The sequence below is a fragment of the Gymnodraco acuticeps genome, unplaced genomic scaffold, assembly GCF_902827175.1.
Source record: "Gymnodraco acuticeps unplaced genomic scaffold, fGymAcu1.1, whole genome shotgun sequence".
NCBI lineage: Eukaryota > Metazoa > Chordata > Actinopteri > Perciformes > Bathydraconidae > Gymnodraco > Gymnodraco acuticeps.
The window spans coordinates 160,626-186,817 of NW_022990549.1; the positions used below are offsets into that span (position 1 = coordinate 160,626).

General features: G+C 39.6%; 1 protein-coding gene across 1 annotated transcript in view; it reads left to right on the plus strand.

The window, feature by feature from the left end:
- LOC117553448 (LIM domain-binding protein 3-like) overlaps positions 1 to 20,759 on the plus strand; it is a 40,247-nt gene extending 19,488 nt beyond the window's left edge. The window contains exons 6-16 of the mRNA XM_034227376.1: positions 2,860 to 3,031; positions 5,745 to 5,753; positions 7,492 to 7,655; positions 9,025 to 9,070; positions 11,993 to 12,079; positions 14,373 to 14,680; positions 15,469 to 15,823; positions 17,340 to 17,520; positions 17,924 to 18,044; positions 19,133 to 19,248; positions 20,122 to 20,759. Of these exons, the coding sequence (XP_034083267.1) occupies positions 2,860 to 3,031; positions 5,745 to 5,753; positions 7,492 to 7,655; positions 9,025 to 9,070; positions 11,993 to 12,079; positions 14,373 to 14,680; positions 15,469 to 15,823; positions 17,340 to 17,520; positions 17,924 to 18,044; positions 19,133 to 19,248; positions 20,122 to 20,211 (1,649 nt within the window). The 3' untranslated portion in view covers positions 20,212 to 20,759. The remainder of the gene's footprint in view (positions 1 to 2,859; positions 3,032 to 5,744; positions 5,754 to 7,491; positions 7,656 to 9,024; positions 9,071 to 11,992; positions 12,080 to 14,372; positions 14,681 to 15,468; positions 15,824 to 17,339; positions 17,521 to 17,923; positions 18,045 to 19,132; positions 19,249 to 20,121) is intronic.
- The last annotated feature ends 5,433 nt before the right edge of the window (positions 20,760 to 26,192 follow it).

Below are 26,192 nucleotides of genomic sequence, written 5' to 3' on the forward strand. Positions count from 1 at the left end.
CTCTTGACCTTTATTTCCTCCTCTCTCTCTTTAGGGGAAGTCCTGCCGTCACAACACAACAAACCTTGAAATGTGATTTTTTTAAATGACTAAATCTTCTCCTTTCTTCTGTTTCTTCGCTCAAACGAAGGTTTTCTCCCCGGCTCCTCCAAAGTTAGTATCCTCTCTGCTGAGTGTTGTGTGTGTTTGGTCTTTTTAGGGCATGCTTTGTTTCTGAAGTGCTGCCTGTAGACTTTGAATCATTAGTACATCATTTTCCAATAATAGACCAGTGAAATTACTACAAGCTAATAAACGAACATTGGGAATAGTATATTGATTTTCATCAGCCAGATTTCAAATCAAAGAAATTCCAGCTCAATTTGCAATTTTGATTATGATTTACATTAATGCTTTTTTAGTGTAAAGAGTAAGGTATGTCTTTTCAGCCTGACCATCTGCAAATCATCAAGTCGGCCCGTCCACACTACAGCTTCAAAAAAAGCTTGGAGCTGGGCGTGTCTGAAGCTCGACCAACAACCAATCACATGAATCTCCCGCCCCTGACACACAAGCAGCGGTTTGATTGGCTAGAGCTTGTACTGGCATGTGATTTGATTGGCTGACGCTTCCACCGAAAGCTTCAGAAGCTTCAAAAGTTGAACATTGCTCAACTTGTGCAGCCTGAAACGCCAGGAAAGCTCCGCTCTGCTTCCCACAATGCAGTTCGGCGAAAAGTTACGTCACCCCATTCAAAGTGAATGGGCAGACGCGTTGGAAACCGTTTTTGAAGCTGTCGAAGCTGTAGTGTGGACGGGCCGCTTGTAAATAAATCGTTTATTTAACACGGTGGCAGACTAAAATGTAATGAGGTGCGTTTTAATTCACCTTTAAACGCATATATTTAGCAGATTTTCTAAATGTTTTGTTGAGAAACACTCATATATTTGGATGGAATTTGACTTTGACACCTTGAATTGCCTTGTGTTGAAAGGTGCTGTAGGTGCCATAACACTACTTAGCTCAAGTTCATTATTTATATTATCATTATTATTTACGTCACCTTTATTTGCTTGTTGAGCACTTCCGGTAATTGTCACATGGGTGTGGTTTGGTTTATAAGTCACCTGTTTGATGTCGAGTGCACATGACAGAGGGTGAGCTTGTGCTGTCATTTTTTCTGTTGACTTAATGTGGCGGCTCAATCCCCAGTTACATTTGAGTCGCCGAGAGGCTAAACTTGGCTTTAAACTGTGACGCGTTTTCGAAAAGAAAGTCCATGTTGAAGCAATATAGTTGTAAGGATATTTAATAAACAAAATCAAAACATCTACAGGTGCTATATAAATAAACTTGCCTTGCCGTTAGAGAATGGAGATACATTCTTAGTATTGCATTCAAGTGAAAAGTGACAGAAATAATAGTGTAAAAAACTTAAAAAGAAACAAAAGAGAGAAGTTTTAACATTGGTACTCTAACATTTCCTCAGAGCCGAGCATGTACTGTGTGAAACGGGATATACATGTCGTGTTGTCGGGTTTTCAGAAGTTATAAACGTCGCTTTTGGACATGTTGCCTGTGTTGTGTTGTGCAGAGTGATTATTGCATCATGGTGGTTTGCTGAGGGTTTCAGACTGAACGGTTGTTGTTGTTGTTGTTGTTGTTCAAAGAGACAAATGAGTCTCAAGAGAGAATACACCTCTGGGTTTTTATTACATTACATGTCACTTGTTGTTTTAGCGACTTACATACTCAATACTGTGGGCAATCCTCACAGGAGCAATTTGGGGTGAAGTGAACGACATGCTGACTACAGTGGGGTTCGAACCTGTGCTCCCCTGATCCCAACACCAACGCACGATCCCACTGAGCCACAGCTTCCTTTTTATGTTTGTGGTGTTGCATGCATCTTCAGAGACATTTTATATATTATTATAAAAACGTAATTTACGACATCCATGCTGTAATACAATCATCTATGACATCTGTGTTGCATTTACACAAAGGTCAAAATATGTGTTATGATTGAAAACGCATGAGCTTTAATTATTACCGTATTTGAATTATTAGGCATGTGGTGCAGTGGGTTGTGCGTTGGTGTTCGGACCAGGGGGTCACAGGTTCAAACCCCACTGCAGTCAGCATGGCGTTGTGTCCCTGAGACCCAAATTGCTCCTGTGGGGATTGTCCACAGTGTTCAGTAAGTCGCTTTGGATAAAAGCGTCTAACAAGTGATATAATGTAATGTATTATTGTATCCAAGGAAACGGTGTGTATTATAAGACCAGTGCATAAGACCCATTGAAGGGAAAAAAGCGAATCAAAATCGCAATATTTAGGAATGTTTCTTTTTTATTGAGAATCGGTTTTTGTATTAAAAAAAATCACATATTTACAAGAAAACTCAGACATTTTTGGAGATTAAATCCATGAGTTTTTTAATCAGTGTGTACAGAAGAGTCCTCTGCTTATAATTATGCACAAACATGAAATCCTAATAATCCAAATTATCGCCTCAGTTGCTTTTTGTCGCCCCCTAGTGGCATAAAAATGACATCTTGGACTATAAGATTATTGCAGTAAAGATAGCTATTATAGGAATTCAATGTGTTTATGTTAAAGTATAAGGTTAAATTGATCCCACATACTTTTTAAAATAATATGGAAAAGCACGCTGTCGTTCTGATTTGATAAACGACGGCTACAGGACGTCATTTTGACCTTTCTTATTGGAGGAAAGTGAACATTATTGTGAGCATGATTGGCCTGGATGCTTCTTCTTTTTAACACCTTCATACTACACACACACCCTCCTCGTGTCCTACCCTCACACACACCCCTCAACCTTTCCCACCTCCAACCCCCACCCTCACCTCACAGCACCAGCTTCAGCCCCCCCGGCCCCCCCCCAGAGGCCCATCGAGGTGACGGCCCCCGGAGGGAAGGCCACCATCATCCACGCGCAGTACAACACCCCCATCAGCATGTACTCTCAGGACGCCATCATGGACGTCATCGCTGGGCAGACGCAGGGCATGGGGCACGACGCCGGGTAAGAGCACCTTCTTCTTCCTCCTCCTCCTCCTCCTCCTCCTCCTCCTCCTCCTCCTCCTCCTCCTCCTCCTCCTCCTCCTCCTCCTCCTCACCAAAGTATTGTCCTTCCTCCTTAATCATCTTCTCCTCTGGCGTCCTTTTTACTCGCCATATTCTTCCCACCATCCATTTTTCTTCCAACCAAAGCAAGCACCATCCATCTTTTCCTCTTCCTCCTCCTCACCATGACCATCCTTTTACTCCTCTTCCTCACCATATCTTCCTCACCATATCTTCCTATCTCTTCCACTCATGATCGTCTTTACAATTGGGTTTAAAACAATCAATTTTCAAAGACATAATGACCAAATATAGAAGTTGTTCATGCCAAAGACATCATCATTTTACATTTTGTACAACAGCTTAAAGGTGGGGTAGGTAATTCACTTCAGAAACACTTTTTGTTATATTCCATGGAATGCTCTTAACATCCCGATAGCAATGAAAACATTAAATGCTTTGACAATAAATACATACAAACATGTCATCTCTGGAAGCCGTAGGCGCTGTAAAAAGCACGACCAATCTGAGCCGGCCGGCTAAAGTAACTGGATGGACCTACCTGCCTGTCAGCCTTCCATCTGTGCACACACTTATCTCGTGCCCTCATTGGTCATGTGTGCGTTCGTGTGTGTTAGGAGGAGGGGACTCTGTGAAGGAAGTCTGAAGGAAGAGACAGATACTTTCAAATTCTAGGCACTCGAGCTGGTTTCTCCATTCTTACCGACCCTACCTTTAAATGTGGAAATTAATTTTAAAAAACTCAGTTATTTATTTGTTATTTTTGTAACATCTTTCTTCCTTTCTCATATTCCTCTTTAAAATTATACCATTATATCAACCATTTTCCAATTACCAAATACTGAGGTATCTTACAGAAAAACTAATGTACGTTAACAGGAAATATTAAATTATATATTTGTTAAATAAACAGAATTAAAAAAGTAGTTATATTCAATAAAATAAATCATTTACAGTTTAGATTTTTTCACATTCTGTATGATTTATTTTATTGAATATAACTACTTTTTTAATTTAATTAATTTTTAATTCAATTATAGATTTTTTTCACATCATTCTGAAAGATTTTGTAGTTGTTCTCTCTGCAGCGTTGCATCTCTGGTTGCTGTTGTTGTTGTTGCTGCATTCCTCTTCTTCCTCTGACACTAACAAAACATGTTTCCATCCTGTTGGAGAATTGCTCCTGGATCCGTGCTGCAGTGTGTGTATGAATTCAGAAATTGCTCTTGTTTTCACCTCTGAGAGTGAAAATGACATTACTACAGACGTCTACACACACTTTTACACCCTCATAATCCACCTTTAGTTAAAATACCACGAGCTCCACTGAGAAACCAATCACACTTGCTGTTCGTCGCGCTGCGTCAAACTCTCATTCACTGAGAAACGCTCAGAATACAAAACTAAACCGACAATAAGCTGGGTAGTAAAACTAAGGTAGTAGTTTAGTTTAGTTTGTTTATTTATTTAGTAAAACTTAAATGAAAGAAAACCGAATGTTCTGAGACCCTTTTTCTTCTTCTGGTGGTTTTTATCTGTTCATTATGAGTCTAACAAACATCTAATACTAGAACACAATACAACATGTTTTATGTCTCGTGTTTTTCATGCAAGAATGTCTTTGAATGCTGTTTTCAGCCTCTCAAAAATGAAGATTTACTGCTTTTATCATTGTCTATTTTATTTAGATGACACCTTTATCTAAAGTAACTGACAATGAGCCAAAAACAACAGTATTCAAGTGAAAATCTGTGGTTTTTGGAAAGAGTAAACAAGACATTTAAAGACATCAACTTGAACCCTTTTTTCTGATGATTTTTAGAAAAATATTGTGAATATTCAATTAATTTATAATGAAAATAATCCTTAATTGCACCCCTAGAAGGATTTAAATAACTATCGGTACCACTTTACAATAAGACTACCCTTATAAAGGGTTTACGAACAGTTTGTAATTAATTTATTAATTAGGTTGTGAGCACTTTATACATCATTAATAAGCTTTTATAAGACATGAGATAAACAGGGTAACTGTGACCGGTTGCTTGCCAAATAGTGAGCCCACATTAATCTGTAAGTACTAAACCTCATATGCGGCTTTCACACCAGCGCTTTTCCCTTTCTAGCTCCGAGCGGGAGCTTTTCTGGTTCAGCTCCGGTTTCCCTTTTCTGCTCCCGCTCTGTTCACACCGCCCAGAGCTGCCGCTGCTGCGTCATGACGTCACCGTTTACGTGCCTGCTTCATAAAATCCAAACCGCGCGGAAATCCCTCACATTGACAACAACAACAATGGCCGATTGTATTGAAGCGCTGTTCGCTTTGGTTATCCTCTTACGAAACAAAATGGAAGGCATCGGACGACTTACTTGGAACTTTACAAACATCACATGCGAAATGCAAGACTTCTTTGTGGTCTTCAGCATCTACTTCAACCCGCCTCGACGTAAGAGAGACGTAAGAGAGACGTAAGTGACGCCGCCTCTTAGCTCCGAAGCTCTTGCCTCTAGACCAGTGTTTCTCAAACTTTTTCATACCAAGGACCACTTAACCAATAAAAAAACACTCGCGGACCACCTAACTCCACAAATATCCAAAATCACATCGTTTTTCTAGAACAGATTACAAATCGCCTGAAAATTGTACAAACAAGTGGTAACATGTGTGAAGAAGGTGTTTCGCTGGGCTATATCATGCAATCGAAAGTGAAATTTAGGCTCGCTCCATTGCGGAGATATTCCCGCAAGAGTGCGTAAAACTTTAATTTATTAATTTATTTAAAATGTGAAATTGTACCAATATACTCACGGACCACTAGGGGGCGCTCACGGCCCACCAGTGGTCCGCAGACCACACTTTGAGAAGCACTGCTCTAGACCGACAATTTTTTGGAGCTGGAAGTGAACCGGATTCCGGAGCTAAGAGGCGGCGCCTCTGCGGTGTGAACAGGAAAAACCGGTACTTTTCAGGCTCCAGTTCCGAACCGGAGCTGAAAACGCGTTGGTGTGAAAGGGGCAATAGAGAGGCGAAGTCCCTCCCTTTCCGGGGAGCTCCATGGGACCTTATTTCGGACAAATTAGGCATTGAAGTCAATGGAGAGAGAAAGATTATCTTTCGATCCTGTTTGAATTGTGCCACGAATTACACATATGTTTGTCAATTTAAAAAATAATTTTGCCAGTCAAAAAAAAAAAGAATGTGTCGTAAAACTGTGAAGTAACACTTTTTGTGTGAAACCGCTCAATGACCTACATCTCCCGTCTCACACCACACACCAAGACGGTCGTCACGTTGGCACATTTCACTTCTTTCTTTCAGAATCAGGCGGAAAGTATTAAAAGAGGTGAAAATCACTCCAAGTCTGGGCATGTTGAGAGCTGCACATACACACAAGGGGAGTTAGTCGGTTCGTAAGAGCCAGCATGCGGGACCGGGATTCTGGGATTTGTAGTCTTTCTAGTTGCGTATTTTTCATAGTCTTATATTTCAACAGTTTTACAACAAACTTTTTTGACATGGAAATAATTTTTTAAGATTGACAAACATCATATGTGTAATTCGTGGCACAATTCAAACGGGATCGAAAGATACGTTTTCTCTCTACATTGACTTCAATATATAATTTTTCTGAAATGATGTCCCATGGACATGGATCGGAAGTAGATGGGCGGGACTTCGCCTCTCTATATTGGCTACCTAGCTTACTTCGTCTTCTTCATCAGCCAGCATCCTTGGTATCTGTTGCTCACTGAGTTGATTCTCGCTAAGTAGCCAATATAAGGCTTAGTCATCTTGCCAAATAGTGAGCCTGTGTTGATGAATGAAAACTGTTATAACTGGTTTATAATTGGTTCTTAATGATTAATAAAGTGTTTACAACCTAATTATAAACCCTTTATGAATCCTTTATAAGGGTAGTCTTTTTGTAAAGTGGTACCTATTCTTATAACACTGAAACACTATAGAAACGCTTCTATTTTGCACTATATTGTAGTCATTTCACTTTAAAAAATGTCAGAAAATACTTTTTTTCAGCTTCTGAACTGGTTTATATATGAATGATATCATATTAAGGAGAATATCTTTAAATGTTGAGGACTTTGAGCGTCTGTCAGACATTTAACTCTATTTTCTGACATTTTATAGAAAATGTGTCCTAAAATAATCCTTAGTTGCTGCCCTATAGATATTTAAACCCTTTAACTTCCTCTCCATCTTTATTTAAATCAAGTCATGCAAAATCAAATCAACACCTGCCCAATATTGCTTTCTTTTGCACCATCAATCCAAAGTATTACTTGCGTGTTGTAAAAACAGTTTAGCGCTGCAGGTCCTTCCTTAAAGTCAGCTCAAGCTTTACTGTCTGACCTGGTTTGGTTTGGTGTGGGGGGGGTTTGCAGTCCCGTTAAAGAGGCTCTTATAGACAGCGACTCGCCGGTCTATCAGGCGGTTCAGAGTGCAGAAAAGGACCAGGATGTTGGTGGGGGGGGCCGTCGCAGCACCACAGCCAACATGCAGTCCAAGACCTTCAAAGTCCTGGCCCTCGTGACCGGCACCGAGGCCGGTAAGTCTGCAGGTTACTTTGATTTAGCGTAAAATCTCATATAAAGATAGACTATAAAACTATAGAGTGCCACAGTGACGCGTCCTAAAACTCCTTCCGGTTCCTTCGACAAAAAGCAATGCAATTTCTCTATAGGATTTTGGAAAATAGCTGGAAATCAGGTCTGTGGTTGAGACACATTTAAGAGACGGATCACGTTTTGTTCAGCCGGATAATCTCCACATGTCTACCCTACTTTTATAATTTTCTAATCATAAATCTAGTTGCCAGAAGCAAAATGCTAACGTTATGCTATAAAGGAACTACAGCAGGGTCGCTGCTTCAACGTCACGCCAACTTAAGATCCATATTCAAACATACAGATTGTAAATGATACGAGTTGAAGTGTTTGTTTGAACAGTCTGCAGGAGGCAGGTACTTGCTTTCAAGCAGAACAGGGTAAACAAACTTAGCGGGAGTGTTTACGTGTTCGGTGTAATGACGTACAACGGCCTCGAACAACTTCTGTAGTCCTATTCAGCCACTTGTTAACAACCATCGTTTTTCAGACACGTCAACTCTTCAGAAATCACCAGTGGGGTCACTGCTGATGGATTTAATGTCGTAGAACAAAACGTGATCCGTCTCTTCAATGTGTCTCAACCACAGACCTTATTTCCAGATATTTTCCAAAACCCTCTGGAGAAATCCCGTTGCTTTTTGTCGAAGGAACCGGAAGTGGTAAAATGCTAACTACTACTTCCGGGTTTTAGGACATGTCACTGTGGCACTCTATTGAAAGTTTGTAATCTGCTGTCTCCTCAGTTTATCTATTTTAACTGATATAAAAAGTATTGTTCACACACCAATGAATTGTTTACAGTTCTTAAATTATTCAAACTTCCGTTACGTGGATGTACCCAATGTTGTGAACATTGCGCTAAAAGAGCAGTACACTGTGTATAATGGCATTTTAAGGATTTATCTCCACAGGCCCAAAAAGTAAGATGGCGACCAAGCCCCCAAGAAGTGAACTGCACGTTAAATCTAATTGTGTCTAGTGGCCAAACGGTGGTAATACAACTTATTTGTCATTTGGCCCAAAAATACTTTTTCTTATTGACATATATTTGGAAAGAGACGTCTGTTAATCGGGGTAGATTTTATTTTTTAACTAAATCAACTACACAGTATCCAGTTAATAGCTCTTATTTAAAAGCTGAACCCAGTGTTTTCCCTCTCCATTCATTTAACTGAGCCTTGACCAGCTGTGACGTAATGGATTGGACACATTTAGACGCTTGAGGCAGCAGATTACAAACTTTTCAACATTAGTGTCGGTAAACTTTGAACTGAGGAAGCCCGCTGACGTCTGCTGTTTGTGTTACAGTACCAGGGGAGGAGGAGGAGGAAGAGGGGGCTCTGAGGAGGAGCAGGTAGGCAGCAGAGCTCCATTAAAAGCTGCTGACCCCCCACCACCACCAGCACCTTTACACTCTGCCCCCCCCTCACCTCTCCTCACTCCCCCGATCCGTCACCCCTTCTCTAAAATGATCGTGAAAACTAGCCCTATTTTAACACCCTTATTTTATAAGTACAAAGTTATTGTTTGTATTCAATTACATGTATTCAGTCTTAGTTGGGAGTACATTTTTTTTTATATAAGCACCATGTCCTTCATCACTGTTTTCTCCAACAGGGGGCACAATAGGATGATGGATCTCGTTTATTTATTCATTTTGTTTTCCCACTGATTCCCACAATACATCTTACATAATATTAACAATAAACTCAAATAATAATGGTGCTTAAAATGCAGAAAAGTTTATAAAAATTGTACGCAAATATGGAGTTCTACAGAGACTAATATTCAAAGAAAATAAATCCTCAAAATACCTGATATCAAAGTCATAAATGTACGTTTTTCTTCTTGCTAATTTTTTAGTCTTTGATCATTTTCAAGTGTTTTCTTTACGAATTGTTTTAGTTTTTTTTTCTCAGATATAATGTTACTCCCCTACACGTAGGTATTTCTTTATTTGACCTACAACATCCCTAATAAGACCTCAAATAAAGCAGCCTGTAACTGCAGAAGATAATGTCTATCTTCACATTTTATGACCAAATCATTTTTGCTGAACGATTACTGAAGTCTCCTGTTGCTCTCTCCGCTAGTCTTCCTCTTATTTTAGCTTTAGTGTGGAGGACAACCCTTTTAACCCCCGCCCTCCTCCACCCTCCGCCCTGATGGATGCAGCTCTCTTTTCTCAGCACACTTATTTAATCATCCCTCCATTATGCACATCGATCGTTGCTGCTGCCTGAAATAAGAGCAGATACCCCCCCCCTCCCTTCAGTCTGTATCCAGAGTGCAATGACTCAACGTGAATCAATGGGGTCAGAGGTCAAGCTTTTATCCGCCCATAAAGAGACTGTGGGTTTTGTCTCTAAATCCTCCTGAGATGTGACTCACACAAAGATGAACGCAGAGGGATATGTTCGATTTAATACGTTTTATAAAATCTGATATGGAGACCTCTACACGGATTATTTCAAGAATTAAAATACATAATGTTTTCTGTAGAGATAATATTCATTTATATCACATGTCAAAATAAATATAATTTCATAAATAATTTAAACTTAACGGTCACCTATCGTGCTATTTGTAGGCAATAGCATAGGTCTCAGATATATATACAAAACATGTCAATAAAGTGTTTTGCTCAAAATACCAAACAGATCACCCATTCTAGCCATGCCTCATATCCCTCTATTTCACTTCCTGTTTCTAAAGTGCTGATTTGGGTATAAAGCTTTAAAAAATGTAAAATTGATAAAAAAATGTAAAAGGAGGGGTCTGAGCTCATGCGGGACCCGGCAGCTACTGTCTAAACTAAATGCTGCCGTGATGAAACGCCATATCATGGATTATCAAGGATTCTCTCTGAAACAGTATGGAGCTCAAAGGCTTTCTCTCTTGCCGGTTATACCACAAGGTGAGTTCCTTTTTACTTCCTGCTTCTTCACACACATGCTCTCCAGTACAGGTTAGCTCTGAGTGTTAGCGATGCTAATGTAAACACCGACCATATTACGTCCAAAACAGTCGGGCATTGTTTCTGATAGCAACGTTTCTGATTGGGCCGTGGGTCCACATTTCCGATATTACGTTATATCGGACGCAAATCTGGATCAGCTCCATTGTAGCCCCGTTTTTAGAGATTTGGGTACGGAGGAAAAGAGAGAGGGTTATATTTTCTGACGCTGCGTGAGTTCCCTGACACACCGGGGATACATCTTTATGTATAACAGACATCAAAAAGTGCATTTTGCATGATAGGTCTCCTTTAAATGAGAATATATCTTTCTTAAATTTATAATTTATATAATTAAAAGGATAACATAAAAAAAATATATATAAATACATGTTAATATATTAGAGTGAACATAATACATGTTATGAATTAAATACATATCAAATAAAATGAATATATAAAAAATAAAAATAAACTTATAAGAAATAATGTCATATTTAAATATAAAGAAATGAAAGTAAATATATATATATATATATATATATATATATATATATATATATATATATATATATATATATATATATATATATTAGCAATAAAAAGGTGGCTTCAATAATTCCCTGGAAAAGTTTAAAAACAAGTTGATTTGTATTAGTTTTAATTTCCCTCTCTAAACGCGAAACAATAAATAAACAAAAAACTAACAAATATTTCTCTTCTCTCAAGCTTCACTTTCATGCCAGTGATCATATTCGTACAGTAGGTGGATGTGTTATGATTCTCCATCTTATAATGTGTTTGTCTCTTGTTGAGCTCTAAGGAGAATATTTATAGGAGAGACGGCTGAGGTGGAAATAAACTAAATGAGTGTCAGTGACTTTATAGAAAAAAGGCAAATTGGCTTACTGGACAAGAAGCAAGTAAACAAAACCTTTACTTCAGGAAACGATTGTGTTTCGAGATAAGAAAAGAGTGCAAAGAAAACATATTTTAGAGCTCAATAAAAGGCATCCCTTTTTTTTCATTAAGGGTTTTTTTGTTTGCAGATGAAACCTTATTTTGGACCCAAATGAACACAAATATATCACATCTCACATCAACCTGAGCAATATGGAGCATTTTGATTTCTGCATGTAACAAGCTTGATGATCTCTTTCCATGCTTTAACTAACCTTGTCTGATCAGTGTATATATACAATGTATATACAGTATACATTATACATGTATGTAGGGAGGTCAAATCTGCATGTGCAAATATATAAATATATGCATTATGCTTCCTACTTAGCGTGAATGCTAACGCTTCCTGTGCTTCAGCCCTACTGAGCATGCTTCAGCTTCTGCTGACTCCGCCCCTGTTGCTTTGGAACCCGCCCCTGCTGAACCTGGCCCCGCCCCCGACAGGTAACAGCAGCGGGTGTCTCTACTAACGTGTGTGTGTGTGTGGGTGTGTGTGTGTGTGTGTGTGTGTGTGTGTGTGTGTGTGTGTGTGTGTGTGTGTGTGTGTGTGTGTGTGTGGTGTGTGTGTGTGTGTGTGTGTGTGTGTGTGTGTGTGTGTGTGTGTGTGTGTGTGTGGTGTGTGTGTGTGTGTGTGGTGTGTGTGAGATATGGTGTGTGTGTGTGATATGTGTTTTTCCTGTGAGACATAGAGCTCCATTGTTTCTTGAAAAAGAGAGTTTTGTTTCTCATCAAATTGTGACTTTATTCTCGGAAAAATGTTAATTTTTTGTGCAAATGTACGACTTTATAATTTTGTGAGTTTTTCTTTATATTCAAAGAACATCAAAGGTTTTTTCTTACATGTGTTTTAGACAATCATATTTTAATTGCACACTTTATTTTGGGCTGGTCATCACTCAGCATTTGTTGTTGTTGTCAAGTGTCGAGGCTGTTAAGTGAAGTCAAAACGAGAAAATACATGTATGCAGGAGGTCGGTATTAGTTGGTATAATTTATTTCACAATGTCTGAATGATGCCAAGAATTTGTAAGTATATATGAATATTTTTCGTCTCAATTGCAAAAATAATAATTGACTTAAAGCCTCTTGCAATGTCAAGCAGATCCGGATAGCGTAAAAGATGGTACTATCAATCGAAAGAAGACTTCAGGACAGTTGCACTGAGGGAAAAAAGTATATTTTAAGCCCTTTGAGTTGGAATAACATGCGCTTAAAAGTCGCTAAGAAACACAACCCCAAAAAGCGTCTAGGATGCAGATGGTGATGTTGTTGTCTCTACACCTGCAGCCTGAAGCGACAGTCTGCCGCTGGTTACAGAGTCCAGCACAGGGTCGGAGGCTCCAGGTACAAAAACCTGCAGAGATCACCATGCTGACGGCTTCTTTTTATCACGCTGCCGCTTATTCTACGCTACTTAACACATCATCTGCAATTAAAACGGAGGCTTCTTTATCTAAAGACTCCTCGCAGTGCCTTATGGATTCAAGGCCTCAGTATGCTTTAAGATAACTTGTTTGTTTGATGTCTTTTATGCAACTTTATCTATGAGCTTAATATGTCCCTTTAATTCCACAACATAAATCTGACAAGTTTTAAGAGTTAGTTTTATTTGTGCCATCTTGGCTCCAAAAAATGTACCTTTTTTTTAGATTTTTTTTTCCTATCAATTATTGATTTGTTCAATTCACTTACTGAGTGCTTTTATTTTACCATAGTTCCTTGATGAAATGTACAATTATATCGAGTCTGCATAGGTAATGTAACTTATTTAGCTGTTTTCCATTATTTGAGCATGTTGATTTTAAAATAGTAGAGGCCCCAGGATGGAGCCTTGAGGAACTCCGCATGTCGAATATATCCTCTCAGATGTGTAATTACATAGATAATCAAAATCAAAATAAACTCTTAAGAAAGGCTCTTTGATTCGCTGCAAAATGTATTATCCCAAAGTCATGAAAGAAGACTGTAGAAAATTTACAAAAATTGTCCATCCTGATTCCTTCATTAAAAAGGTGTTTTCTACCAACAAGCGCTTTGTTTGAAGCATACTGAGACCTTCTTTTTTTTAAATGGGTGACATTGAAGGGATTGAACCCCTAACTCCAACTTCAGGACATCTTGAATACCGGCTTAATCCGTTCATCAGCTGAATAACATGCTGAGTCACAATTACATCTTTATTTTAATGTCAAGATACTGACTCATTCCCTACATGCTGGTCTTCCTCGGCTGTTTTTATTAAAACTCCTGCTTTAAGTTTCCTGTCATTTGCGTGTATACAAAGCTAAGATATACAAAACCCAGTTAACTCTGATTTGGTGATTTTCAGGTAAAATGAGGGTTGTTTACAACTAGATTACATATAACAGCATTTTAATATTTCATAAATAAATAATTTTTATTACGAAGAATACTTTTAACCTTCAAATCAACAAATCAGGGGTTGACACATGTAGAAAACACAGATAGGTATTTTTGAACTTTAATCTGTGCTCAGAGTCTGCAAGTATTTCTGCAGGTGATTAAAACAAATTGTTCAGGTATCTGCAGGTATCATGCATGGATTATTATGGTATAATCATTTTGTGGTTGTTTTGTGTCTTCTTATGAACCATGAGAACATTCTGGTGTGCACAGGAAGGCTAGAAGTGCATGTTTTCAGAACAACAGCTTAATGAGTTTGGCAGGTTTACTGAACCCTGTGATGAATCAACTTTTTCCCCCCATCCTTCTCCAGCCAATACAGTCAGCCTCCTGCCATGCACCAGGCTCCACAAGGCCCGCCTCCACAGCAGTACCAGCAACCAATGCCGCAACAGCAATACCAGCAGCCAATGCAACAACAACAATACCAGCAGCCAATGCAACATCAGCAATACCAACAACCAATGCAACAACAACAATACCAGCAGCCAATCCCGCAGCAGTATCAGCAGCCGCCCACGCAACAGGCCCCGCCCACTCAGCAGAGCTCCATTCAGATCCCTCTTGGCTCCGCCCCTCCCAAGGTGGTCAGCACCGCCTGCATCTACCCCTCCCAGCCAGGTGATCTTTGCTACGTTTTTACAAGATTACAATGTCAACATGATAACGTAGTAACCTACATTTGCCAAATATATACGTTTTTACTGAATAGATATTGTACAGTATGCTTGACCGGCTTCTAATGTTTTTTCTTTTGTTGTATTCAACTACTTCAATTGAATATTAATCGATATTAATACAGACAATGAATGAAACAGACAATCGCAAACAAAATGTAATAAAAGTGGGAGGACAGAAAGAATAGCTTATAAAGAAACTAGCCTTTTGTTAGTCATCAAAAAATATAAACATGTCCATGTATAGATACAGCAATACAATTTAATTTCTCATCCTATTTTTCAATATTTGTAACTATATCTCCTGCAGATTTCAACAAAGATTTCTTGTTCACAATCGTGCATAATCTGACAAAGTGATGGAGCTTTCTCTAGAAGCATCAAAATCGAGTTGACAGTGTCCCAAACACTTTTCCTATCGCCCTCGGGACAACGTTTGTCGTTGTAGAAAAACGTTAAAAGCGGGAAAGCAGTAACAGTCTTCGTAGAGGCAGCAAAAGGACTGGGCTTGTCATATTATTATTATTTTTTCAACATGAGGAAGAATCTTCAATACAAATGCAACACGGCATTGATTTAAAGTCTTAGGAGGGTCTCATGTCTGAATACTTCAGTTGTCTCAGTCATTTCAGTTCAGATCCACATTTTTGTTTTCAAATGGCACTGCTTTGTTGTTGCATTATTACTGAGTTTGAAGCTTTTACAAACGTTTTTCCTGTCCTCTAACTTCAGCTCCACCCCCTGCTGCTCAGCCTTGCCCCCCCGTTGCTGCCCCCCCCCAACCCCCCGCGGTTCCCTCCCCCTCTAACCGACCCCCCTGGGTGTCCGACACCAACTTCGCAGACAAGTTCGACCCCAGTAAGATGACCACCACCATAAAGGTGCAGCAGCTGCCCCAGGGCGCCCCTCCTCCACCTACATACATCCCCAACCCCTCCTCCTCCGCACCTGCAGCTCCAATCCCCGCCCCCGCCACACCAACCCCCGCCCCCTTCACACCTGTGGCAAGGGGCGTGGCTCAGAGGGCGGAGAGGTTCGCCGCCAGCAGCCGCACGCCTCTCTGTGGGTCCTGCAACGGCGTCATCAGGTACTTTATACATACTGATTAGATATATGATAGTTTGCTTGAATACAAAAATAAAGAATAGAGATGTTTTGTTACTGCCCAGTATATGAATATATGTGTAGAGGTTAAATCATAAGGTAATTATCTTTATTTTTAGCCCTCTTCCCTGGTCTTATTGTAAACTTTTTTACCTGTCTGCCTGTCTTCCTGTTTGCCTGTCAACACTTACACCTGTCCTGTATAAAAGTTCTTAAGCTCAATTATTTCTGATGTAGGATGCAAAAGTTAAGAGGTAATAAAAAAACAGGTAGCTTCAAAGTCAACTTTATTGTCAATCTTTCAGTTTGTGTGTACAGAGAGATCGAAATACCATTTCCCACAATCCTGAATACAATAACAAAGATATATAAAAAATATGTATGTGTGTATATATATACACACACACAATCAACAGAGGCCTGTACTACGAAGCTGGATTTTCGCTTAGCGGCTAACTTCAGGGTAAACTCTGGATTTCCGGTCCTACGACGCTGGTTCACTTCTTACCGGGCTAGATCTCCATGGTAACTTATGCTGAACGGATAACCTGCTCTGGAGCAGCTTGGTTCCAGGATAAGAGATCAACTCAGTGAAAGCACCGCCTGCTGACCAATCAGAGCTCAGTGTGCGGAGTTTAAAGCGATCAAGTCATATTACAGGAGAAAGGAAAGACGGCCGGCAAAAATCACCGACTGTGTGAACGTGAACATTAATAGAATATCACCTCCCATCTTCAGAGCAATCTGACTAATATAACATCAGCGTTAAGAAAGCTTACTTAAATATCATAAGTAACCGGATCAAAGTAACATTACGTACAGTCCGAGGCACTGTGAGTGCAGACGTCAATGTGTCCCATTTATTTCCTTATCTGAGTCAGCTGAGCCGTATCTGGCCGTGCAACACTCAGTGTCACATACTGTATGCAGAAGTATTATTTTAAGCAACACATTAAGTTGACGAAACACTCGAGTCAAATGTAATTAAAGTCAGATCCACTCGTGTCTTAGCACGACAATACCAGTGATATCATAAACCTGTTAATGTATGCATTCAAACACTTTTTCTTTTCCCAGCTGTATTCACCTTGCAGGTGCAGCTATGTGGCTTTCCTCCTGGATAAAGTGTTTAAGTCATGGATGTTTAAAGTTTAACTTCTTCATATTTGTCTAATATTATAGTTTACTTTTCATTCAGGAAGTATGACGCTGCGCTGTCAGTATGCTTGTCCCTGTTTGTGATTGGTCAAATGTTGCTAGCCCCGCCCCTTTCATGTGAACGCGCACTCAGCCGGACAGAGAAACCCTGGCTTGAGTTACCGAGTTGATAACCAGCGTCATAGGACCGCTTAGCGAGAGCGCGTTTGTTTTGGGTTAGTTAAGCCAGATAACTCAAACATATCCAGGGTCTGTTGAACTGGATTCGTAGTACAGGCCTTTGGTCATTAACACCTGCAGCTGACTGACAATGTTGTAAATTATATTGTTTTTGTTTGCAGGGGCCCCTTCCTGTCGGCCCTGGGCCGCTCCTGGCACCCGGAGGAGTTTCACTGTCACTACTGCCACATGTCTCTGGCGGACGCCAGCTTCGTGGAGGAGCAGAACAACGTTTACTGCGAGAACTGCTACGAGGAGTTCTTCGCCCCGACCTGCGCTCGCTGCAACACCAAGATCATGGGGGTGAGACGCACCTGTCTGTCTGTTAACCTGTTAACCTGTACACCTGTCTGTCTGTACACCTGTATGTCTAAACATCTGTTCACCTGTCTGTACACCTGTATGCCTGTTTACCTTTTTACCTGTCTACCTTTTAAACCCTCTGAATGTTGCATATTTTTATACAAAGCTACCTCAACAAGTCCGAAATACCGTTTCCCACAATCCCGAATACAAAAATACTAATATATATGTGTATATATATATATATATATGTATATGCACAATCAACAGACACATTTATACATATGCACATATTAAGACATAAAACAAAGCTCAACAATCAATATATACAAAATAACAGTCACTGCACAGCTTTCCACTTGTCATCACAACACCCTAACACACACTGATCTGTGTGTAACAGGAAGTGATGCACGCCCTGCGGCAGACGTGGCACACCACCTGCTTCGTGTGCGCCGCCTGCGGTAAACCCTTCGGAAACAGCCTCTTCCACATGGAGGACGGGGAGCCGTACTGCGAGAAAGGTACGTCAACACTTTGTTTTATTTATCGTATTTATGATATTATACTGGGTAAATTGTTTTAATAGAACACATAGTGAAGCCTTGAATCTGAACCCTTATTGAAATATAAGGCAAGTTTATTTATATAGCACTTTTCAACACAAGGCAATTCAAAGTGCTTTACAAAAATGAAAGACGTTAAGAGCATAAAACACATTGGAAATATTAAAAAGCAAAGATAATAAAACATGAATAACAGGTACATGTTACAGTGCAGCGTGAGATGTGAATAGTTCAATTAAAAGTAGCAGCAAAAAGAAAAGTCTTCAGCCTGGATTTAAAAGTAGTAAGAGGTGCAGCGGACCTGCAGGTTTCTGGGAGTTTGCTCCAGATAAATTAATTCCCTAGTATTTCCATGTAATTATAGTTATTTTGACACTTTTCTAACCTTTTTATATTCTTTTCATCCTTCTCTTTCATCCATTTCCAGATAGGATTTAAAAAAACAAGCTTTTTTTTTAAAACATTGAGAATTCGTTTTACATTTTTGAGAATATGAGAAAGAAAATAAAAAGTATTTTCCCTTGAATTATAGTAAATATGTGCGTCCAATCTACCAAATCTATTTCGAACCCACAGTGGATTGTTTCTTTTAATACAAGTATTTTAACTTTCTCGTTGTAATATCAGATAATTCCCCCCCCCCCCCAGACAGTGTCTCTAATATAACCCTCCTCTTCTCTGTTATAATGCATCATCCATCACTTTTAAACATTTACAGGAAGTTTCACTTCTTATTTCTGTATACACACACACACACACATACACGCACACACACGTCATGCCGTCAGAGAAAAAATCACAAGTTTAATGTGTTGCAAAATATTCTTTATTTAAGTTTACACTAATTTAGTCACACCCAATATTCTTGGAAATTGACATACTGTAATATGACTGCAAAAAGTAAAAATAGAGTCTTTATAAACTACAAAAACAAATATTGTGGAGTAGTTTTAAAAATATATATGAAATATTTAAAAATGATGTGTTTTTTGTCAATTGTCAACATTTTATTCATATTTAATTGTCCCTCTGTGTCTCTTCTACAGATTATATATCTCTCTTCAGCACAAAGTGTCACGGCTGTGACTTCCCGGTCGAAGCCGGAGATAAATTCATCGAGGCTCTGGGTCACACCTGGCACGACACCTGCTTTGTGTGTGCGGTAAGAAGCCAACAACTCTTTCAAAATACTTTATTACGAGAACAAAAAAAAAGTCCCCAGAGTTACTCATAATACTGCATAATTATTGTTTGATCATCATTTTTACGTTAACTTTGTTTTCCTTTCATTTTATGTTTTTATTGCACATTTCTATTATAAATTATTGTGTTCAAATTTGATCTATTTTGTTTAACTTTTTTTTAATTCTGAATCAGATTCTGATTAACGTTTTATTTGTATTTTAATTAAAGGTGGGGTAGGTAATTCACTTCAGAAACACTTTTTGTTATATTCCATGGAATGCTCTTAACATCCCGATAGCAATGAATATATTAAATGCTTTGACAATAAATACAGAACAAAATGTCCTCTCTGGAAGCCGTGGCGCTGTAAAAAGCACGACCAATCATCTGAGCCGGCTAAAGTAACTGGATGGCCTACCTGCCTGTCAGCCTTCCATTTGGGCACAAACTTATCTCGTGCCCTCATTGGTCATGAGCGCGTTCATGTGTGTTGGAGGAGGGGCTCTGTAAGGAAGTCTGAAGGAAGGGGCAGATTTTTTTGGCTGCGTACTTTCAAATTCTAATGCACTCGAGCTGGTTTCTCCATTCTTACCTACCCTACCTTTAATATATAAAATAATCACGTGAATACACATATTTTTAGCAAAGGTAAAGCAAGTGTATTTATAAAGAACATTTCAGCAACAACAAGGCTATTCAAAGTGCTTCACAAAAGCAGCAAAAACAGGTTTTATGTAAATAAAACTATTTAATTTACACAACATTGCTGTAATTCTAACTGTTGAATGTTGAGTTATTCTGCAATCACTCAAGCTATGTTTCTTTTTTATATTTTATATATTTCCTGCAGGTTTGCAACGTGAACCTGGAGGGCCAGCCTTTCTACTCAAAGAAAGACAAACCTCTGTGCAAGAAGCATGCTCACGCCATCAACGTGTAGACGACCAGCCGGAGGCGACCGGCCGCACGCTGACGACTTTACTAATGTGTGTGTAAACGCTCTTCATGCAAGATACACTTTGTTTTTGTGCATTTATTTTAAAACTACGCTGCCTGTGGATTCAAAACAGAAACAAAAAACAGGTCATGATGTCCAGCCCACGTTATTATGTACTGTAGTGATTTATTTACTGTTTTCTACCAGAAACTACTTGTGTGTTCAATGTGAGGAAGTTCTGATACGGAGTCTGGTGTGTGCCAAAAAAAATGACGATATATATTTGTATTAGTTAATTAATTGATGAATGTAAAATATATACAGGTAACTAAGCTGATACAAGCATAGTTACTTAAAATATTATACGATATTACATTTAAAACTGAAAAGAATAATCATTATAATTTTGATAATTATAAGGATTCAAATTCATTTACATGTTTGTTTTATCTGGAGCGGAGCAAAGTGTTTACGGCGCGCTATGGATGGGGCCGCCTTGAGGTGGTTTCCCGACATGTCGTTGCAGTAAATTAAAGGGTGTTTCATGTTGTCGTTGCTGTGGACCTTCTTAATCTACCTTATTTGGGGGCCCCCTTCTGGTCTGGGGCCCCAAGCAGTTGCCTGCCTTGCCTGTTCGCAAGGAGCGCCCCTGATTTCACCCATAGACTGTATATGTAAATGGCCGTAGTGTCCGTGACGTCACCCATAGGTTTCTGCAGAGTTGCCGAGAAGCCCTCAGTAGGCGGAGTCGGTCACTAACGTCTCGACAGTGAAGTCAGAGTCGAACTCCCGCCTACTCCAGCCTGATCCAAATAAGGGCAAAGAGGCGGAGCCGAGGCGGCATATGATAACTCCGATATTTAAATGAAGAATACTCCACCAGGCACCAACACAACAAACACGTCCGAGTTCAAGTTGTGTTCCCCGGATCAGCCTCGCAGCCGAGCCCCTGTAGCATCCTGGAGCTAACAGAGCTAACGGAGCTAGCAGAGGGACAGAAAGCTAGAAGCAGCAGTCACCGCAGGGACCGGTCCATCAAAGTGACCACGCCCTAATTTATGCAAAACATTTAAGACCTAATATAACTCAAAGGGGTGCGTTATTAACAAATTCACTCCCCAATCCGTTGTCATGAAGGTGGAATCTAACTATATCCAGAATATTTTTTATTGCATCCAGGGGTAGAAACATGTTTATTTCTGCTGTAAAGTTGGGCCTTTTAACATGGGGGTCTATGGACATTGCTCCTTTCACAACAACAATGCACGTAAGGTCTCTCTCTCGCTCGCTCGAGCCACACATACACACACCCTCCCGGTCCTCCCAATAGCCAGTCGGTGCCTGCCGGTGAGCGTGGAAGTGTGGTCTGCCACAAGCGGACGGCAGGAGCGGGGCTGTCAGCATCAGCTTGTAGAAAACTCGATGCGCTCTGAAACTACGGGGCGGCCGAGGAAAAAAAATACACATGCGTTAATCGCGTTAAAATAATTAGTGGCGTTAATTTTTTTTTGCGTTAACGCGTTATTAACGCGTTAACTTGACAGCCCTAATTTTATTATTAACTTAAGTGATACAAAAAAAGTAAAAATAAAATGCATAATTAAAAATATATTTAGCGATTTAAAAAAAGTGTCTATTTATAATTTTGTCTTTGTTTTTATTTATGTTACATCGGAATTAAATTATAATTATAGCCTGGAAAAATGTATGATTTATTTAATTTGCTCACTCTGGACTCTGTAGGTTTGAACTGCACATCAGAATATATTGGACTCTGTAATGTGCCTATTTTTAAATTTGAAGGCTTTTTTTCTTTCACCTAACTAAACTAACACAATTATTTATGAATGTTTGGTTCAGCACTGGAATGTAAAAATAGAAACCACAGACTGTAGAGAACCAACATGTCCTTAAACACATGCAAAACAACTACAAAGAGAAAACAATGAGCAAAACGAACACAGAAGATACAAAAAAACGCTGAACTGATGCAAAACGACACCTGTTCTCTGTGTGTGTAACTCTAAAGTCACCTCTATGGGATGTTTCTAACCCTGCACGTACAGTAGGTGCTATGCAACAAAAAAACTGTTATTTTAATATTAAAGGTCCCCTATTATACTGTTTTTCATCAATATATTATAGGTCTCAGATATATACAGAACCTGTCTCTGATTGGCTGAAACACCAAACAGATCATTGCAGCATCCCGTAATCCCCTCTGTTTCAGCCCTGTTTCAAAAGTGCTGATTCTCTGTCTGTTACTTTAGATGAAAATAAGGAGCCCCTCCCCACGCCCCTCTGAGAGAGATTTGGTTAAAAAGAACACAATAGGCGCTTTCACACCGCAGTACTTTTCCCACAAAGGTTCATGAGAGCTCTTTAGTTCTCATGAATTAAGTTCAGATCGCGTTCACACCGGAATAAGTCCCTGGGGAAGGATTAGGCAAATGAAGCCGCTGACGTCACTTCTTCTTCTTCTGCTTGGGGTTTACTGGCAGGCCGCAAACAACTTCACGGCGTATACTGCCACCCGAAGTCCCCGGCCGGAAGTCCCCGGAATTGGGGACTGGATTCAGTAGAAGCTGCTGAAGCCTTCCGAGTAAATAGCCAGAACGCCGACACCTCCTCATCTCCACCGCTCCCATGTTTTCTTTTGTGTTGCCATAAGTTAGTCTCTCTGGGGTTGTGCGCTGGGCTAATGCTAATGCTAATAATGCTAATGCGAGGATAATAAAATGGCGGCTTCACAAAACTTTTTTTGAGTTTTACGGGGCGTGGTTTGCAATCCGCCCAGCCAATCAGACAGAGGAACCTTTTTCTCCCACGAAATACCTGCTCTCTAGCAGGGACTGAAAAGGGGGTAAAAAGGTTCTCATGAACTAATTTTTAGTTCCGGCTCTTTTTGGTGTGAACGCAACATTTCGGAACTATATCGGAACCAAAGTGGGAAAAGTACTGCGGTGTGAACGCGCCTAATGGTGCTCTAGGAGGAGATTCAGGTGATAAAGTGGGGGGGGGGGGGGTTACCTTGGTTGGTGATTGGCTAATGGTTACACAAGCCAAAACATCGTTATGACATAATAAAGTGGCCAAAATCTGATCAGCTCATTTTCAGACAGGTTTTTATAGAAATGGATCAGGACAAAAAGAGAGAGAATCTTTGTTCCTGAAACTTTCAGAATGTCTTTACACAGAGGGGACACATGTTGATGTAGAAGAGACATGAAGTGGATTTTGCATGATAGGTGACCTTTAACTAACAGTTCTCATGGTGTGATATTATATCACTGCTGCGTTCAGTGCTCATCAGATGTATCTGTTTTTGTGGATGTTTGGCACAAAGAGATGATGGATTTATTTCTGTAATGATTGTGTTATTGTTTGTTTTCCTGTAAGAGATTGAATTTTTACGACGGCGGTTTTCACAAGCTTTGTTCACACTGGAGGCCATTACAACTTTTATTTGTGTGTGATTATTTTGGTTGTTTTATTGCATCCTCAAAAGTCCACACAAATTAGATGCAATAAGGACCCAAATATGCAAAACGTTTTATATGTGATTATTTTCCCATTCAGCTCAACAAACTGCATAATAAGTCAAGCCAACTTTATCTCAAAACATTTGAAAACAACAAACATTAACCGAATATAAAGATATTTGAATACATATTAATATATGGAGAAAGAAGACCTTACTAGTGTAGCAAACTAATCCTCAATTAAAGGTAGGTAAGAATGGAGAAACCAGCTCGAGTGCGCTAGAATTTGAAAGTACGCAGCCGGAAAAAATCTGCCCTTTCCTTCAGACTTCCTCACAGAGCCCCTCCTCCAACACACACGAACGCGCACATGACCAATGAGGGCACGAGATAAGTTTGTGCACAGATGGAAGGCTGACAGGCAGGTAGGCCATCCAGTTACTTTAGCCGGCTCAGATGATTGGTCGTGCTTTTTACAGCGCCACGGCGTCCACAGATGACATTTAGTTATGTACATTTTATTGTCAAAGCATTTAATATATTCATTGCTATCGGTATGTTAAGAGCATTTCATGGAATATAACAAAAAGTGTTTCTGGAGTGAATTACCTACCCCACCTTAAGGGAATTTTCTCAAGGTAATTAAATCAATTAAATTCTACAGTGTAAACACACCCTGTGATTTTAAAACTGGTGTTTTTTACAGCGCGAACGAAGCCTCAGAAACACTGAAAACGTGATTTAATGCAGAAGGAGTTTTTAGTTTTAAGAAATCTGTATTTTTAAGATTGATTAATATTACTGTTACTACGGGGACAAGTAAAATATTCAGCCTCCCTGTGCCTTTTGTGATTCAGTCTGTCAGACCGGCACACACACACACTCACACACACTTGTGCTGGTGTACAGTTTTTACTTTGAACATTTTATACAGTTTGAGTGCTTTTTCAGAGGGTGAATGTGTGCATGCAGGACGTCTGTCAGCATGTGGAAAGAGGCGACGTCAGTATTAGTTTGTGTTGGTGTCACTTTTTAAAATGTACTCGGAGTGTTTGAACTGGTTTTGGAGTCAATGAAGCTGTTTCGTGAACTATTATTCATATTATTATTAACATGTTAAAGTCAAGAAAGACGCTGAAGTGACCGCTTAAGCTGCTGTACTACATTTGTGTAACAGGTTTTGAATATTTGAGGATTATTTGTGTTGCAAGTTGAATAAAAGGAGCACTTCAACCACCTGAAAATATACGTTTATGTCGTCCATTTCTGATTTTACTTTGTTCTGCATCGTCTTTGAGTTAATTTGATTATGTATGGAGGACACAAAAAGACTTAACCCTTGTGTTGTGTTCGAAAGCTGTTACCGTTCATGGTGTTCGCGGGTCAATTTCGACCCATGATTTATATCTCAGTCCAAAATCTATCATCCAATATTGTTTTAACTACATCATAACTAACTTATTATGCATTCATAACCGTACAATCCCGTTGTAATTGTATTTTATGGCCCCAAAACACATTTCACCACATATGGCACACGTGCATGTGTGTGTTCAGGTTCAAGTGTTAGTGTACATGTTCTTTGAGAAAGGTTGAGTTCCCGTGGGGGAGGGGGGCCAGAGGGAGCGAAGACCAGGTGCATGTTGCGAAAAATTATTGTTACAGTTGAGGTGGGGGGTGTGTCTAAAGTCTAAGATGAATCTTGATTGGGCCAAATTTGACCCTGAGTCACCCAAAACAATGCTGCTGGGTCTCCCCAGACCCCAACACCAAATTACACACTTTTTTTTAGAGACCTTCAAACTTGGCTAAAATTGTCAAAAATCAGTTTTGTAGTGTTTATATAGCTGTTGTGGAGGATATCATGAAGGCTTGTTCCGATAAAAAAAAACAAGAGCGTAGTTATTATATCATTTTAACTTGAAACGGGTCACGGGAGACCCGAACACAACATAAGGGTTAAATATAAAAGAAATACATGTATAAATAAATACAGGTATATATGAATAAATATGGTGAACATTTCTGTAAAAAATAAATATCTAAATATCTAAGTTTGAAGTACAATTCCTCAAGTTTTACTCAAAATATAACCTCCCTGTGACCCAAAATGATTTTGGCCACTTTATGATGTCATAAGCTCATAACGATTTGTTGGCTTGTGTAACCAATAGCCAATCACCAACCAAGGTAACACCAACCCTGCCGATTTTCGCGGGAGACTCCCGATTTCATTGTCCCCTCCCGGGGTCATATTTCTCCCGATTTCTGACACACAAACACACACACACACACACACACACACACACACACACACACACACACACACACACACACACACACACACACACACACACACACACACACACAAATGTAAAAATAAATCACAACCCTCCTCTTCTCTGTTATAATCACGTCATATCATCCATCACTTTTAAACATTAACAGGAAGTTTCTCTTTCACTTCTAATTTCTGTAACTCTGACACACACCACACACACA